Source organism: Ambystoma mexicanum, chromosome 10 (genome assembly GCF_040938575.1).
Source record: "Ambystoma mexicanum isolate Mex_15411 chromosome 10, UKY_AmexF1_1, whole genome shotgun sequence".
Classification (NCBI taxonomy): domain Eukaryota; kingdom Metazoa; phylum Chordata; class Amphibia; order Caudata; family Ambystomatidae; genus Ambystoma; species Ambystoma mexicanum.
Window position 1 is genome coordinate 886,592,102 of NC_090932.1, and position 17,300 is coordinate 886,609,401.

A 17,300-nucleotide genomic window follows, 5' to 3' on the forward strand; every position below is an offset into this window, starting at 1 on the left:
AACTCTGCCCCTCTAGGAGGCTGTCTTAACTACAAAAGCAACAGGCACACGCCCTGTTCACGTGCCCTTGGAAGTGCCCTCACAAGTGGCTGCAAGAAGCCTGTTTGCCTGTTCGCTGTCTTCGCGGACAAGCGGGCACAGATTGTCTCTTGCAGGCCGAATCTTTCAATGTCCTCAGGTATTTCTTTTTGAATGTTTAAGTCCCCTCTAAAATCTGTCTGGTCCTTCACGGAAAACTGTTAAATATACTTATACCCGTATAGGGCCTATTACTAGGAAGGAAAGTATGATGGCATACGGCAGTACAAGGATATACTCTCGGCTCCCCTTACGTTTACGCCGGTGAAGGGCACAATGAAAATGGCCCTAGCGATGCCGCTACCTCCCTCTACGATTACACCAACAGATACAGCCATATTAGCCGTGAAGGAAGAGTAGAGTTCTATTTTGTTAAATGAGTCTGGAGTCCCCGAAATCAGCCCTAGGGTGCTGGGTATTGATGATAACGGCCATTTACTAAAATTAACAGACGTTGCAGTAGGGAGGGACTCAATCCCTTCCCTCAATCCCCAGGTTACTGACCCACTCGACAGTTCCCCCTTGGCTCTTTCACAGTATCCTGCGAGTTAGGTGAGCGTGTGGGAGATATCATCAGGACAGAGAGAAGATCAGGGGTGTGGGGGATTGGGTAAGAGTTCTGAAGTCTCCATTCAAGGGAAACATTCTATTAGAATTAAAGCTGCACACGACTTTAATGAACAAACTTTTAGCATCAATGGAATTGGAGAGAAGCCCTGTGACACTACCTCCTATAGAGACATTTCTTGATATGGGGACTCAACGGCCCTGGTGTTTTTTCCATAGACTGCCCCAACATGTCTAACATCCTCACACCGATTGCACCAGAGAGCAAGTCAATGTATAAGGCTGCTATTGGTGTTCCTGGCTCTGTGGTAAATAACGTTATTCCTGAATGCTCTTCACCCTTAAAAGCCAAGGTTACTGCGGCTAATAGGAAAAACAGCAAACGTTTTTGCGGCAAAGGCCAAAATAAGTTCACTAGGAATGTGTGGCGTAATATGATAAAAGAAGATATGCCAGGTCCAGAATGTATATCTTATTTAGACACCTCGCAGGATTGAGAAATCTTATGTGAACGAAATGGTGGCTGTTAGCCCCGGACACCATCACCGATAATATGAAGGAAAAAAAATTCCAGAAACAAAAATCAAAGGGTATCAACAAAAGGCTTTACCTTTGCCAAAAGTAAGGGGCAACGGAAGGGTGATCTGTTTAAGTTTTTTCCAAAGAAAGTAAGAGTCTGACAATACCATTATCTGTTTCCGGGACCTAAACAGGCCATGGGTCTTTGACCTCTATAATTCGAGCAGAACAGAATCTCCATGGGAGACATATCTAAGATTAGGGAACAACAAGAACGGGAGAAGGGGGAGGATTCCCTTATCGAAAAAATTGTACGGAGAGTGATGAAGCAAATAATGGCTGACTGTTCTGAAAGCCATAAGACCTCTGCAAATAAGGATAAGACATTTGCTCCAAGTGTCCAAGATGAAATTATATTAGGTGTCAGACTGCATTGTGAAAGGCCTGACAAGCTTGTGTTGATGGGGGACCAGGAGGTTGCCACTATCGCAGGTATTCGGGGGTCAAAAACCACTGAAGTGGGATGTCAGGCGGACAACTTACCGTTAAAACAATCGTCAAATACGGTCAGTGATCTTGGAGATAATTGGGATGGCAGCAATGATCAACAACATATATGGAACCATTCTGTAGGTCAAATTCCTCTAAGAATTTGAAGCTTCCAGTGAATCGGAAGCCTGACTCTCCCAAATCATTTCAGAATAGTGACTTGAGAGGGGAGCAGTGGAGCACGGGGGACCTGTATCAATGAACAGACAGCATGTACTTGCATTATTGAATGAAATCACTGCTCTAAGAACTTTATCATCAGCTGACATTAAGCGGGTGGATTTCATTCATCCATTGCGGTATGACCACGTGCTCAATACAAGATCGGTGTATGATGCTTTTTTACAACAAGGGGAAACTTTCAATAAAATGGGTTATGATATATTATCTTTTTCATTGGGCAACTCAACTTCAGACCCCTTGAAAACAGTTCCTGTAAAAAGATAGGCTAATGCTGGGGGATCCCCTCTTTCAAAATCCTGTAAGTGCTCAGGGTATAGGGAACGATATAACTAGCTGGAGTTGGTTGGCAATGACACTTAGGGACTCCATTCATCAGTTGAAGGAATTAAAGTCCAGTCTTTAATAGTGATGAATTGCCGATCCTTTCGTGGAATACGAGGGGTCACGGCCATTTGGCTAATTCTTCTGATTTGTGTGCTCGACTTGCGACTTATTCCATCTTGTGTTTACAGGAGACTTGGATGACTTGTCCATATGTCTTAGATGGAGTTTAATGTTATCATGAACTGGCTGTACATGGCTCTTTAGGACGTCCGGTAGGTGGCCTCCTAATTGACGTACAACTGAACACAAATGTAAAGATTGTAAAATGTACCAGTATCGCTCAGGGTTTTATGGCTCCTAGGATTGACATTGATTGTTTGGCCTATACAGTTCATTTACTGCTAGTAAATATTTACTGGTCATGTAATAGGTCAATTGGGGGTTACAAATGGATTATTTCTTTGCCGATTCTGTAATCATTTAACAGAGAAGGAGACATTAAGGCATCTTCTACTCGATTGCAAGATTCTTCTCCCGGCTCGAATAAACACAATTTGTGCCTAACTTGGAATGGGTAAATTCAGATGCTTTGTGGCAGAGCATGATGCATGGTCCCTCGGTATCACTGAAAATTGCGGTTGTCGATTTTCTGTCACAAGTTTGCGGTGTTGTAACAACTACAGTGGCTCTCTTGAGGATCCTCTGTGTAAAGAATGACAATGTGAGAATTTCCACATGTTTTTGCTGGTATTAGCCATATCTATTTTTAATGCAACTTGAAAATTAGAAGAAGTGAGAACTGAGGAGCTGTGAAACATGATTGTTTATGATTCTTAGTATTATTTGAAAGCTGTAATTGTATTTGTTTTATATTTGTTTTTGATTTTATTTTAGTGTGTTTTGTTTTATCTTTTGATTACATGCTTTTCTAATTAATACGATTTAAATATGCATGAACTTTATGTAACATTCATGACATGTGTTCTTAAATTCCTATGTTATTTTTGTAAAGGTTTGCTTGCAAACCGTAAACAAATATTAAAAATAATAAAAAATAGCCCAACTTTCTGAACAGGTTAGAACGTTGGAACACATAGGTCTAAGTTAGAAGTGTCACTCCCTTAGTTATCTGCCTACTACATGAAAGGCAAAGCTGATGAATCAGCTAAAATGCTTAGCATCGTGACGCTCTTCGGTAGCACTCCCCTGGTCAGTGACACTGTCTGCAGCAAGGCCCCGTAGCTCCCATGTGTAGGCGCCCCCCGTCCCCCTACCCTGCACAGCTTAACACTTCACTTGCTCTGCTTAATCAGCACAGTTTGCGGGAGCTAGCTGCGGGTGTGAAGATGCACGGCTGTGGGATAATCAGTGAAGATGGGGAAATGATGAAGGCTGTGAGAGCGCGCAGAGGGGGGACAGTGCGAGCCCGGTGTGTGAGTAAGCAAGGGTGTGAAAGTGCGTGGATGCAAGAATGGGGAAGAACGCTCAACATAGTGTGTGCAAGAGACACAGGGTGACAGTGAGCCTGAACAGCTGCTGGTATGCAGGAATGCCTCATTACCCTGCACCTGAAGGCCAGATTATCGGGAGTAAAGCTGCCATGTCAGGAAAAGTCTGGCCATGGAGGGACACCTGTGTGCAGCAGGGGCCCAGCACAAGTATGCATACAATAGCACATAGTGGCATTTTTTTTAAATCACAGCCACCTCGAGCACTCTTGTAGTGAGTGGTGACAGAGGAAGGGAGGGAGTGGGGGGTCGAGGGGATTGTCTTACACTGACAGAGTGAGCACGTGGCTGTTGGTGCAGAGATGAAAGGGTGTGTCACAAGGATCTGCTATGTCCTCTTCCTCAAAGGAGGACTCCGTCTCAACTCCCTCCCCTGCCACCTCACCTTTGTCTTTTCTCCTGGGCTTCCTTTTCTCTTTGCTCCCGGGTCTCTCCTTTTTTTTATGCAGATAGGGACGTCCACGGAAGGACGCCACCGTGCCACCATATAGGTGGGGCGGTGGACGATCCTCCGTGACCGTCAAAGAGGGGAAAAAGCCAATGGCATAAAAAAAACCCTATGAGAATTCCACAGGCTGGACCAGAGCGGTATTAGGTCCAATGAAAGGCAGGAAGATGCAAGATGTGATAGAAGGCAATCCAGAGGCTAACAAGGATTCGGTACACAGGTAAGTAAAAAGATGCAGTTCGAATGGCAGAGGCAGTCCAAATGCAAGCAGGGGTCCGGTACACAGAAGGGCCGGAAGAGAAAGTAAGAGGAGGGAAAGGAAAGAGCAAGGAGGAGGAAACTCGAAGAGCAAAGGGCAGCAAGGAAACAGGCGAGAAGTCCGAAAAGGAACGAAAGGAAAAAACAGAGCGAGGAGCGGCAGGGAAGGAAAGAAAGGAGCGGACGGGCGGCATGAATAAGCAGACCCCAAAGGGGAGAAATACTGAGGAAAAGGACCAGGAGGAAGCGGTGAACCGCACGGAAGAAAGCACACAAGCGCTGGCACCACAGGTGAACAGTGTTGCCAGGTCGGAAGGAAAAAATAAGCTGAATGCCCTTCAAAAACAAGCCCAAAACAAGCTGACTCCCATCCAAATAAGCGGAAAAAACAAGCGTGCACCTAAAAAGTTGTGGAAAGGTCTCAAAAGTAAGAAACATAACACAACAAGAAAAACATACATAGACAGAACACTGACATAGTGTGTTAGAACAGCAATATTTTATTGCATGGCGACTAGAAGTCCCAGATTGCAAAATAATACGGCCCTGAAATATTTGTATTGTTTTATATAGCGCCTTAATCCAAGGCGCTATATAATATTGTAACATGGCCAATTGGAAGCTGAAAAGAAACATGGCCTTCCTGAATACATCTTTCTGAGAAAATGTTGTATATAGATTCCAATAATCCTCTAACCCAGTCTTGCAAAAAAAAGTTTTTAAAAAATAAATAAATAAAGGATGTTAGTGGATAATGCGTCAGCACTGGGGATATCACCAGGATAATATTGCTATAGAGTGACGCTTGCTAAACTAAACCAATCCCCTTCTTTACATCTTTACATGTCAGTGTGTCTGCCTGCATGACAAAACTTTTAAAGTGCGCTTTTTTTGCATATGTTTAGGCATTTGGCATTGATGGGCCACCTGGTGGGCAAGTAACGATCCCATCAGTGCCAAACACTTAAGCATATTCAAAATACAGGGCGCACCCGAGAGCAAGACAAAGCAGCAATTGCCGTCAAGTGCTGCCAGCAGCCCAGTGCAGGACGCTCTGTGCGACGTGTAATGGGCTTAACTGCAATCCCAATTACACGCGCAGAGACGGTCCAACAAGCGGACGAAAACCGCGACAAGCGACCTCCAAATATTATAAGCGACTTTGGGCAAAAACAAGCCCAAAGTCGCTTATAATAAGCGGACCTGGCAACACTGAGGTGAAACCAAGGAAAACGTTGCAACGCGTCCATGAACCGGAAGCAGCAGAATAAGTGCTACCGGTTTCGTGCGCGAACCAAAAGAACTAGACCCGCACAGGTCGTACGGGGAGACGTGAAGGAACATTCAATGGCGGACTGCCACGCCAGCGATTCCAAACCCGCCATCTCCCCCAAGGCGTGACAGGATGTGAGAACGAGCGAAGGTGTGAAAATTATAAAGGGAGTGAGAGCATGGCATGGTTTAGGTGGGAGAATGGTGTGAAACAAGCAAGTACGTGAAAGTGCAAGGGTACATGAATGGAACAGAGCACAAGAGAGAGAGTCTGCAAGAGAAACAAAGAGGGTGATAGAACACGAGCAGCTGCGGGTTGGAGCAATGACGCAAGCTGATGTGAAGGAAAGCACAATTACCCTGGACGGGGGCGGGGGGGGATCAGGGGGAGCAGATTATGGGGAATGACACTGCTATTTCATCAAAAGCCTGGCCCTGGATGGGGACCTGGATATAGCAGGTGGCCCAGCACTAGTTTTCCTAAATGGCACATATGGGCCTTAACAAGCACAGCCCCTTGAGTCTTGTTACAGTGAATGGTGGTGGGAGGGTTTAGGAGGTTGTTGTTGGAATTACATCGCTGGCATTATTAGACAAGGTCAGCACAAGGGTGACCTTACATTGGCAGTACTGGCCTTTATATGACACAGCAGGTATGAGTGGAGTGTTGCACAGTGATGGGGGACAGGGGTTTGAGGGGGTATTCCTACCGTGTTCATAATAGCATTATTGGACAAGCCAGCATAAGGGGAGCTTACCCTGGCAGTACTGGCCCTACTGGGCACAGCCAGTCCGAGTGTTCTTACACTGACGGGAGAGAGGGCGTTGAGGGGGTGTTTCTATAGTGACATTACTGTCATTATTAATAAAGTCAGCACAAGGGTGAATTTAACTGCCAATACTGGCCTTACTGGACACGGCCATTATGAGTGGAGTGTTCCACAGTGATATGGGGGGGGGGGGCAGGGGTTCAGGGAGTGTTCTTGCAGTACTGATACTAGCATTATTGGACAACAGAGCACACAGGTGAGCTTACCCTGGCAGTACTGGCCTTACTTGGCACATCCAGTCTGAGTTCTTACAGTGTTAGGAGAGAGGGAGTCGAGGGGGTGTTGCTGAAATGACATTACTGTGATTACTGGATAAAGCCAGCACAAGGATGACATTAGTCTGGCAGTACTGACCTTACTGGACCCAACCAGTATCAGTGGAGTGTTCCAAAGTGACGGGGACAGGGAGTTGAAGGGGTGTTCTTACATGATTAATACATACTAGCATTATGAGACAAAGCCATCCCAAGGGTGAGCTTACCCTGGCAGTACTGGCCTTATTGGGCACACCCAGGCGGAGTTCTGACAGTGTTAGGAGAGAGGGACTGTTACTACAGTGACATTACTGCCATTATTGGATGAAACTGGCACACGGGTGACCTTACACTGGCACTACTGCCCTCACTGGGAATAGACACTATGAGCATATCTACAATGGCACATACAGGCCATAGCAGGGAGAGCCAGCCAACCATTCTTAAAGTGACAGTGATAGGGAGAATGTTGCTAAAGTGACATTAATATAATTATTAGACAATGATTGTGTGAATGATACTCTTGGGGTGTGGTAAGGGGCTTCCAACACATGGCTGTCTAAAAGGGGTGTCATGGTAGGGAAATGGGGGCACCAAAGCACCAAGGGGACCTTCACTCTATTCAGATATGTTGAGAGAAGACTTGTATTTGGTGTCATGTGAATAGGACACACATATAAGCGTGGCCCTTGGTGTTAAACCCTACCCTCCATTTATTGGACTTGTATGCTTGAACTCGGTGTGAACACACACTACACACACATGTTTTTCTCTTTAAAATGGACAACAAAGGAACTTTTGTTAAATATTGATATGCTTCCTTTTAAAAATGTGTTTTGGTGAAGAGGTAACAAGCCATGCTTTGGAATAGTTTATGCAACAATCTAGAATTTTACAATCCCCCTCTTGCCTCCCCTGCTCGCTTGCAATATCAGGTACAAATAGTATTCCCGCAGAGCACGGGTTAGTGCATTTCTCTATGTAAGGTTTCAGAAAGTAGTGCACACAGATACAGTATATTAGAATGCAGGCCATGTGTCGCCACATCTGGCACTGGCTGCCGCCACATCTTTACATTCTTTGCTGTGAACATCTGCAAGCCATGAGCCACAATCTCATTGTTAAATAGAAAACCCCCTAATTGCATTGGCTGCCAGGCCTAGTGTATATTTCAATTTTTCGTTTCTTTTTTTAAAGACCTGCACAAGGACAGATATTAAGCTGGAAAGGGGGAACATTTTACTGCCTGTCCTCTTAGGGTACCCATGTTTGCTCCTTCTGTGCTATGTAATGTTAGGGCAGGCAGTCCAAGTCAACCACACTGATTCCAAGCAGGGGATCTCGAGGTGCTTAGACCCTCACTTGCATGATGTGTTTATTTCTTAACGTCGGATCAGTGCGTCAATTGTTTCAATATCAGTGAGTATTTGTGGAAAGTAGACTGCATTTATATTTAGCTTTGGTGAAATGGTGCCCATTTCTGTGGGTGCCCGTGCCAATATTAGGATCGTAGCGAATTGTGCCTAGTGAGGAACACTCCTGATAATTGTTTTGTTTTTATTCTGCCTTAAAATGGTGCATTTTACAGTACAACTTCTGTCGTAGAGTGGAATGCTTTACTTTTAGAAATCGCTTCCTGTTGTTTCTGGGGTCTCACTGTGCTAACGAAATGCCTCCTGGTTTCTCTCATCTCAACATGCTCAGGCAGGTGATTTCACCAAAATGCCAGGGGTAGCGGAAATGACATCACAGCATGTGATGTCATGTGAACTTTGACCTCAACACCATCACATGACATTTAACCCTGTAGTTAGCACCTAAAGTGACAGACGGGTATAAAACACACAAAAGCTTACATTTCATGGAATACCAAACCGGTACTAAAGCAGATATAAGACTTTTTTTTAGATACCACCCACATTTTAAGAATGGAGCTGCCTTATTATGCCAACGGAAGGTGGGGGTCATATTATGACAGGGGTAGACACAGTAGAACCAACATAAGCCAGGGACACTGCCATGCATATGCTACTTTAGCCTGGTATGGCAATTTAGGCCACTTATTGCTGCACATGTCAGGTCTGGTAATCATATGCCAAGTAAAGCTATTTTACCAGCTGTTCGTCCTTAAATGTGCATACCACAGCATTTGGTAATGTAATGGCTATGGGGGTTACATTTCTTATTAACACAACACTTATTATTACAGTGCTTCGAAGCCGCAGGGATATTTCCTCTGGAGTAAGCTGCTTCACTATTTCTCTTGCCCTCTTGTGGATAGGTTCAGTGTGCTGTTCATGGGCTTCATTTATGCTCACCCAATCAGTGCTCTTCCTTACTGTCTTGCACACCTTGCCCTCAGTCAGCTTCTTTAACCGGTAACCTGTGCCCTTTGAACCCTTTGCTGTTGGAACTCCGGATGGCAGCTTCACTCCTCCTCCCCCTGCTGAGAGTGCTTCATAGTAAGCGCTTTTTGCAAAAAGCATTTTGAAAGGTAGGGGGCGGGGGCATACCTGCCTAACCTCTGGAATTTTTTCCGGAGACTCTGGAATTTCAAGCATTTCTCCGGGTCTCCGGAAAAGTTCCTTGAATCTCAGGAATTTTGAGATTCGTCCGGGTCCTGTCATATTCTCCATCTGATTGGCTGCCGCTGGTAGCCAATCAGGTGGAGAATGTGACGGGACCCGGAAACGGCGCGAAATGTTCGTGCCCACTGCCTGCACCACTATAATAATCGTGCTTTCAATCCATATCATTGGATTGAAAGCACTATTATTACAGCGGCGGTGCCACGTTCATTTTGCTTGCCATAGCACTGAAAATCATTCATTCAATGCTATAGTAAGCAAAATGAAGGCGCCCCCGCAACAATGATAGTGCTTTCAATCCAATGACATGGATTGAAAGCACTATTATTTCGGCGGCGACACTGCCTTCATTTTGCTTACTATAGCATTGAATTAATTATTTTCAATGCTATAGTAAGCAAACTGAAGGCTACAACAACCGAGTTTACCTTTTTGACAGGTGTGCAAAGGGGCGGAGTCTTGTGTGGCTGTGGGCGGGGCATAAATCTCAGGAATTTTGATTTTCAAATGTAGGCAGGTATGGGCGGAGGTAGTCTGCTATTGTGTCCTGGTGCTTGTTGACTGAGCACATTTGGCATCCCAAAAAAACAAAACAAGTGTTAGCATGGTAGGCAGGATTTAATTTGCATGGCAGTCAGCATTTACAATGCATCCCTACGCAGTTCACCAGCTTTTTGCATGCCTTTGCCAATGCTGGGGAATTTGTAAGGCGGCAAAAGTGCAAGTTGCATTCCATCCTTCCTCTCCACCCTATAAATGAAGGAAAATGGGGTACAGCATAAGGAAAATGCACAAAAGCATTTACACATGGCGTTTACGTATTTTGCTTACGCTAAACCGGGCTGAAAATGAGCCCCATCGGAGATAATTTTGCAACAAGCGGTGTTGGAAATGAAAGCATTACACTGCTTTTACACTTTAATGTTCTGCTCCAGCTCATTTCCGTGCAGTTCTGTGGCATAGGATGGCAGCAGAGAGGAGATAGCATCTCTGCTTTCCTGCCCTCCTCACATGAGATTTTCATGCAGGCACACAACCAAAGATTCCAATGGAATATCCCTTGGTTTAGCACTTGCTAATGGCCAGGTTGATTCCATTGGAATGGATTATAAAAGGCTGCCTGCAAAGCGCATTTGCAGGCAGTGTTTTATTTCTCTCAAAGCGGAGAGTAAATCTGAAGAGCAAAAGGTCAATTCGCCTCATTTTACTCTTCAGTTTAACTCTCCACTTTGAGACTATCGTAAATTGCGTTGGGAGTCCCATGCATGTAATATCCATTTTTAGTAAAATGAACCCCTTTAGGGCTCACTTTCATCAGAGCCTTAACCTCAATGGAAGACACACAAGCCTTGCGTGAGGCTTTTACGCCTCCCATTGGCGCAAGGCTCATTTTCACTCATTTGTACAGTAGAGAGGAGGGGCGGAACGCAACGTGCATGTCTGCCCCCTCTCTTCGTCTCCACCATACCAATGCCCCAGCATGCATTTTAATGCCAGAGCAAATCCTGGGGCCCGCAATGGAGCCTGCCGCCTTTATGTGCCAGCATAAGGTAGGTGGACTGCATAGGGATCCATTATAAGCATTGCATGCCATGCGTGCATGGCAGGAGGTGTTTACTCATTTTGCACGTCGGAGATCAACAGTGCATGGCTGTGTACACGATGTATGCCACCTTTTGCCCCGCAAGTTTGCACTCCGCTGGGCAAATGACGAAAAATCGCCAGTGGGGACCTGTGCGCGCCATAGCGCATGCATACAGGTCCCCACCGTCGAATAACATCTGGACTAAAAAATTTGCCCCATTGTGTTTTGAAGATTTAAAATTAATAATAGGTTACCTGAAAAATAGCATATATATAGTGCACCAGGTCACCAGTTCACGACTGTGCCACCAAGTCACGTTTTGGGGATAACCGATGCATACGGAATGTATATAAGGAAGTTTCCTGTAACACAAACCCATGGGTATCCCCCTGCACTTGTGCCCACCTGAAAATGCATGTTGGCACAAAACTGGGAGTATATGTATGGCAGTGAGGGAGGGAGCGGTGGGAACGTAGGTTGTGTTCCGCCCATCTTCTCCGCCATGCAGATTGAGGAAAGTGGGGCGCACCGTTTATTGAAAGCATAAAAGTTTAGAATGTTATTATTTCAATTAACGGTGCAGCGGGCTGAAAATAAGCCCCTACGTGTGAAAAGTAACATGTGGAATACATCGCATTTGTGTTCCGATTCACATAGGGAACTGAGACACAGTAAAAAAAAGAATGAAGGTGTTAACGTGATATCTTCATGGAATGGCGTCGAAAGGTCTACTCATAGACTCCCCCTCAGCCAAGAAGAACATGAGTGCCTGAGACAGCAGACAGCTACTACCGCATGATTGCTGCTATGTACTTTCTGTGTCCCATTTGTGTGATAAACTAATGCTTTCTGATATTAATAAATACTGCAACTTTTCTGCACCTACATGTCTTTTGATGAGCTCTTAGCAAAAAATGATTGTGTTTTTCAAGTTCATCAGATTTATTTAACATTTTTAAAACCTGCTCCAAGAGCCACTTTTAGACTACTGTTTTATATGACAGATTTCATTTCATGAACCGCATTTCCTAATGTTTCTCATTTTTTCCTGATTTGATTTATGCTCATCAGCTGTGGGGGAGTTTTTCAGTCAAAGTTGTGTGCCTGGTGCCAAACAAAATGGCTTCCCGTCTGCACTCTGTGGCCTCTGCAAGGAAGGACCAAATAAGTGTGAGAATAATGACAAGGAGATTTATTCTGGATATACAGGTGCCTTCAGGTGACTATAAACCAATACCTTTAATTTGTGCTTGTTATTTTTATTTGTTGTTAGTATTGTTGTTTTTGTTGTTGTTAAACAGTCAGGCAGCTCCCCCAAAATGTGTGTGCCTAGAGATGATCGCCCTCAATTTGGCTTTTATTCTAGGGAGCGGCGGTGCACCCTCCACCCGCCCCCCCAACTAAAGTTCTTTGAAGATGACCGGCAACCTACAAAGTATTTCCATGCATTTATCAAATAAATGACCTCATGAAAGCTGCTTTGCAGAAGACCCAAATCACTTTTATTTTCACAGTGTTAATGTATTCAGGTGTCAGTCAGTGGTGTCAGAGGATGCTGCAGTCCAAAATATGTACAGAGAATAAAAGCAGCTGCAACATTGGCACCGTTCCGGTACAGATGTGCGGAGAAGGGCGTAACTGCCACTACCTGATCCACTGCGCCGAGGGGGCGGGGAGGGCTTTATTCATGGCCACCCAAATGGGCCCAAGGCCCTGTGCATATCTCTTGGTGACAGGAATATTGGATCTGTGACATCTGGCCGCAAGGGACAGATTCACGCATTTTACCACAATGTTTTTAGATGTGGAGGGGTGTGGTGAGGACACTCTCTCCACACCCCTGTTCTAGCCCTCTCCCCTTCCTAATCCCACACCATATTCTACCATTCCTCTGCCCACCCCTCCCTCCAAAAGCCTACTGCGGTTACTCCTACATTTCAGGAATGAGTTGAAGACCTTCCTCTTCAAGGAATGGCTCCTCCCTAACACCTAGGTCCACACACCCCCCATTCCCCACCTAACATGTTAGGGGCGGTTGTCCCCCCATTTGTCTTCCCATTTTTTAATTATTTTTTACAAACTTTTATTTATTGGCAGGAAGTTGCAACAGGGATGACATACATTGCATTGCACTATACAAAACCAGTAGTAGCATATTGTTCTCAAACTTTAACATGCAGCAGCACATAACAACCTGAGAGACGGCTGGGTCAACAGGGCAACATAGCATATAGAACCCAGGATCTAGGGGGTACCAGACAAGTTAAGTGAGGAGGTGGATTTCCACTCGACGTAGTCTCTGTTGTTCAAATAGGTGCAAAACTCAGTCCACACATTTCTAGGTCGAGATGCCATGGGGCGGGAACCAATGTACTCCTCCTCACACGACTGCGTCCAGACAAGGGATTTTAGCCACATTTCAAATGTTGGGGGGAGTGGCGCTTCCAACATTGTAATATACATTTTTTGGCAACCATAACACCTATATTCAGGAATTTGGAATTTTTTTTCACCCCGTCCACAGTCCACATACCAAACAACAAAGCCAGTGGGTCAGGATCCACCGGAGCCTCTATTATTACTGAAAGAGCTTTTGTCACACTCATGCAGAATGCGCCTAGTGCAGCACAGGACCAAAACATATGGATGTGGTCAGCCCCCTCTGATCTGCACCCAGGGCAGGTATGGGCCTGGGCACGTGTACATTTTGCTACTCTATGTTGCGTGTAATATAACCTGTTGAGGAGTTTATACTGTATGCATCTAAACCTAGCGTTGAGGGAGACTTTGCAAGTATGCACGCACATCTTGTTCCACATCTCATCGGATATCTCCAAACCCAGCTCCCCCGCCCATTCCTCCCGTGGTTTAGAGGGTATCTCATCCAACTGTCCCAAGAACATTTTATACAAAGAGGATATTACACCCCTGGCACCCGGCGAGTTGGCAATGTATTGAATCTCAAGCGAGTCCGGGGGCTCGTCTGGATAAGTGGGCCACTTCGCATGGAAAGCCGCCCACAGCCTGAAGTATTGCAGCATTTCTAATAGCGTGCTGGAGTGCCCAGGCCTCCATGTCTGAGGGGTGATACATTTCCCGTCTGGAAATAGATCCGTTAGGGCTCGATATCCCAATTCTGACCAATGTCACAGGAGGTGTTGATCATGTGTGGGGGAGAGTCCCGGAAACTGCCAGATAGGAAGCCACTCATAGTATGGACAATGCTCCGATCGTACCTGTAATAATTTAGTCCATGCCCTGATCGTGGTGGCCACTGGGTCAGCTGGGGCGTCAGTTTGATATGCGTGGTGGAATATTAAGGACATAATATTACACCCCTCTCCTGCCAATTCTACAAGTTTCACGTGGGCAGGGGGCTGTGAGTGCGTGTACCAATGTGTGGCGTGTTGGGCCTGAGCCGCCATCCAATAAAGTGCTAAGTCAGGGGCCGGGAAGCCCCCCTTCTCGTAGGGGCGGGCCATATGTTGCCACTTCTTACAGACCGCGCCGGAGTGCCAAAGGAATTGGGCACACGCCACGTGGGGCTTCTTGAAAAAATTCTTCCCCGGCCATATTGGTAAGTTGGCAAAAATATAGAGGAGCTTTGGGACCGCAATCGTTTATCAGAGATAGTCTGCCCGCAAGAGAAAGTGGAAGGTACCGCCACCACTCCAATTTTGATTCTATAAGCTGCGCCGTGGCAACATAATTATCTGTCAACAGCGAAGATTTGAATGACACCTGCACCCCCAGATATTTAATGTCACCTGGGGACCAGCGCAAGGGAAATTCACATGATGGTTGCTGCATTGACGCTGTAAGAGGAAATATCTCAGATTTGGAATAATTGATGATGAAACCCGAGTATGTGCCTATCTTGGTTATGTCTCGAATGATCGGGTCTAGATACATAGATGGATTCCTGACATACAACAGTACGTCATCAGCATGGAATGAGATGATTTCCAGCGTGTCGCGCAAGCGTATACCTTTGCGGGTGTGTCAGTGCCTGACGCTATCTGCCATGGGCTCTATAGTGAGCGCAAACAAGATCGGGGAGAAGGGACAGCCCTGTTGGGTACCTCTATGTAGCGCAAAGGGAGGGGAGGTCAGAGAATTCACCAGAACCATGGCCGTAGGGCTCTTATATAGTAGTTTTATATAGGCAAGCATTTGTGGTCCCACCCCCATTTTTGCAAGTACAGCCCACATATATTGCCAGGAGACCATATCGAACGCCTTCTGGGCATCCAACGTGACCGCTACAGCGTCAGCCTTCGGGTCAATTCTAGCCATCACGTTAAAGAGTCGACGAATATTAAGGGCAGTGGAGCGGCCGGGTGGACCAAATATGGCATGATCCGGAGGAACCTATTTGCTATTACCTTAGCGTATATTTTCATAGCCGTGTTTATAAGCGATAAAGGCCTATAAGAGCCACACTCAGCTGTGGGCTTCCCTGCCTTGGGAAGTACAGTTATCAGGGCTTCTCTTAACGATCTCGGTAGGACGGCTAATCGGAGCAACTCAGTCCACACCTCATACAGTACAGGCGCCAGGATTGCTGCATATTCTTGTTAAAACTCCGCCGTAAGCCCGTCAGGGCCCGGGGCCTTACCCTTGGGTAGGTCTGAGATAACTTGAACAATTCTGTTCCAAGGAGAATGGAATGTCTAGTTGTGCTCTGGTATCTTGAGAAATGAGGGTCATTGGGATATGTTCGAGAAGGTTGTCAAGATCGTGGGCTGCATGTTCCCGCTGGGCGCCGTATAGAGCTGTGTAAAAGTCCGCAAAAGTATCAAGAATGCCTTGATCAGACAAGTGCCGCGTACCCTGCGCATCCACAATGCAATTGATGTGCTTCCTACCTCCCTCCGTACGCACCAGCCTCGCCAGGGTTCTGCTCGGTCTATCTCCCTCCCCATATCTACGCACTGCCTGAGGCCGGGCATAGTACCGAACTTCGCTGAGGGCATGGGATTCAAAAAATTCGAGCTCAGCTCTGATCCGTGCCAAAACCTCAGGGGAGGGTGACAGGGCTTGTTCGCGCTCTAGCACTTTGAGTTTAGTTTCGGAAGTATGCAGGGCTTGTCTAATGGCTTTTAGCACCCCAGCCTCCCTAGATATGCACATACCCCTAATGAACACCTTGAAAGCCTGTTAGCACTTAATCACGGTCTGTGGAGAAGAATTTATGTTGTACCTATTACATGTGTATACTCAGTACATCATATACTTTTAAACAACACTCACTGGGGGGCCGTCACTCTACAGAGAGATATGGGACCCCCAGTCTAGAGGAGAAAACAAAAGGAATTAATACCGCTTCTTACAAAGACAAAACTCATTTATTAAAAATCAGACTTAGTGTTTTAGTAACAACAATAATTAATAAGACCAAATTGGAACAAATGGGGCATTTTACATTAGATAATGCCCGGTATTAGATTTTTTTAGATTTTTTTAGGGCTTTCTATGCAGCACGTTGTATATTATTAAAATTTATTTAAACAACGTAATACTAGCACCTATAAAGATCTTACACCTCTTGCTGATATCACACACCTAAGGATCCTACCCAATAAGGTCCTTACATACATATAGACACAGTAAAACAGACCTATACCTAAGGTCACTTTCAATTCTTATTGATTATGTCAAGTTGTTTTATGACATAGATCATAGAAAAGCATGAGTCCAGCTCATACTCTAATAAGGTCGACCGGTTTCATAACCACACTTGTTTAGGTCATCTTCTTCAGGACATGTAGTTTCAAATGAAGGGGTGTTGACTCCCTAATGGAAAGACTTTTTCCAGATGTGTGTTCTTACTCCTACAAGGAAGTAAGAGAAAAAAGGGGAGGTTTTATATCACTCCTCTGGTCCCTAAATTACATTTATATTTTATTTTAAATACAATGCTTATAAAAGTATTTCTGAATCTATTAGCCAAAAGGTCAATTTTTTATACTGAGGCTGCTGTTTGGCATTCAAAACAGCGCCAAGAAAGGCACTTAACAAGGGAGGGGAATGGGGATGGGACGTGCCCAGGGGGACTCCTTATGATTTAATTCATTAATACATGCATCAAGGGCTCTTGTTGGTACACCTTATAGCCCTATTGTGCAGCGAGTATATGCAAAGGTAGTTTAAAAGATAATGTTTTTCCTTACCGCCCACTTCAAACTAGTGGCACTGTCTTGTGTTGCCTGCCCATATACGCGTTGTGCAATTTGTCTTATCCCCTGCTGTAAACAAGAGAAAGCAATGGAAGAATCACCTTCCATACGTCACTTTAACTATATCATAGGTATTATCCTTATCATTAGCACGAATG

General features: G+C 45.3%; 1 protein-coding gene across 1 annotated transcript in view; it reads left to right on the forward strand.

Annotated features, from left to right (window-relative positions):
* Positions 1-17,300, forward strand: part of MELTF (melanotransferrin) — a 421,114-nt gene that overhangs the window by 329,472 nt on the left and 74,342 nt on the right. The window contains exon 12 of the mRNA XM_069618617.1: positions 12,035-12,182. Coding sequence (XP_069474718.1) covers positions 12,035-12,182 — 148 coding nt within the window. The remainder of the gene's footprint in view (positions 1-12,034; positions 12,183-17,300) is intronic.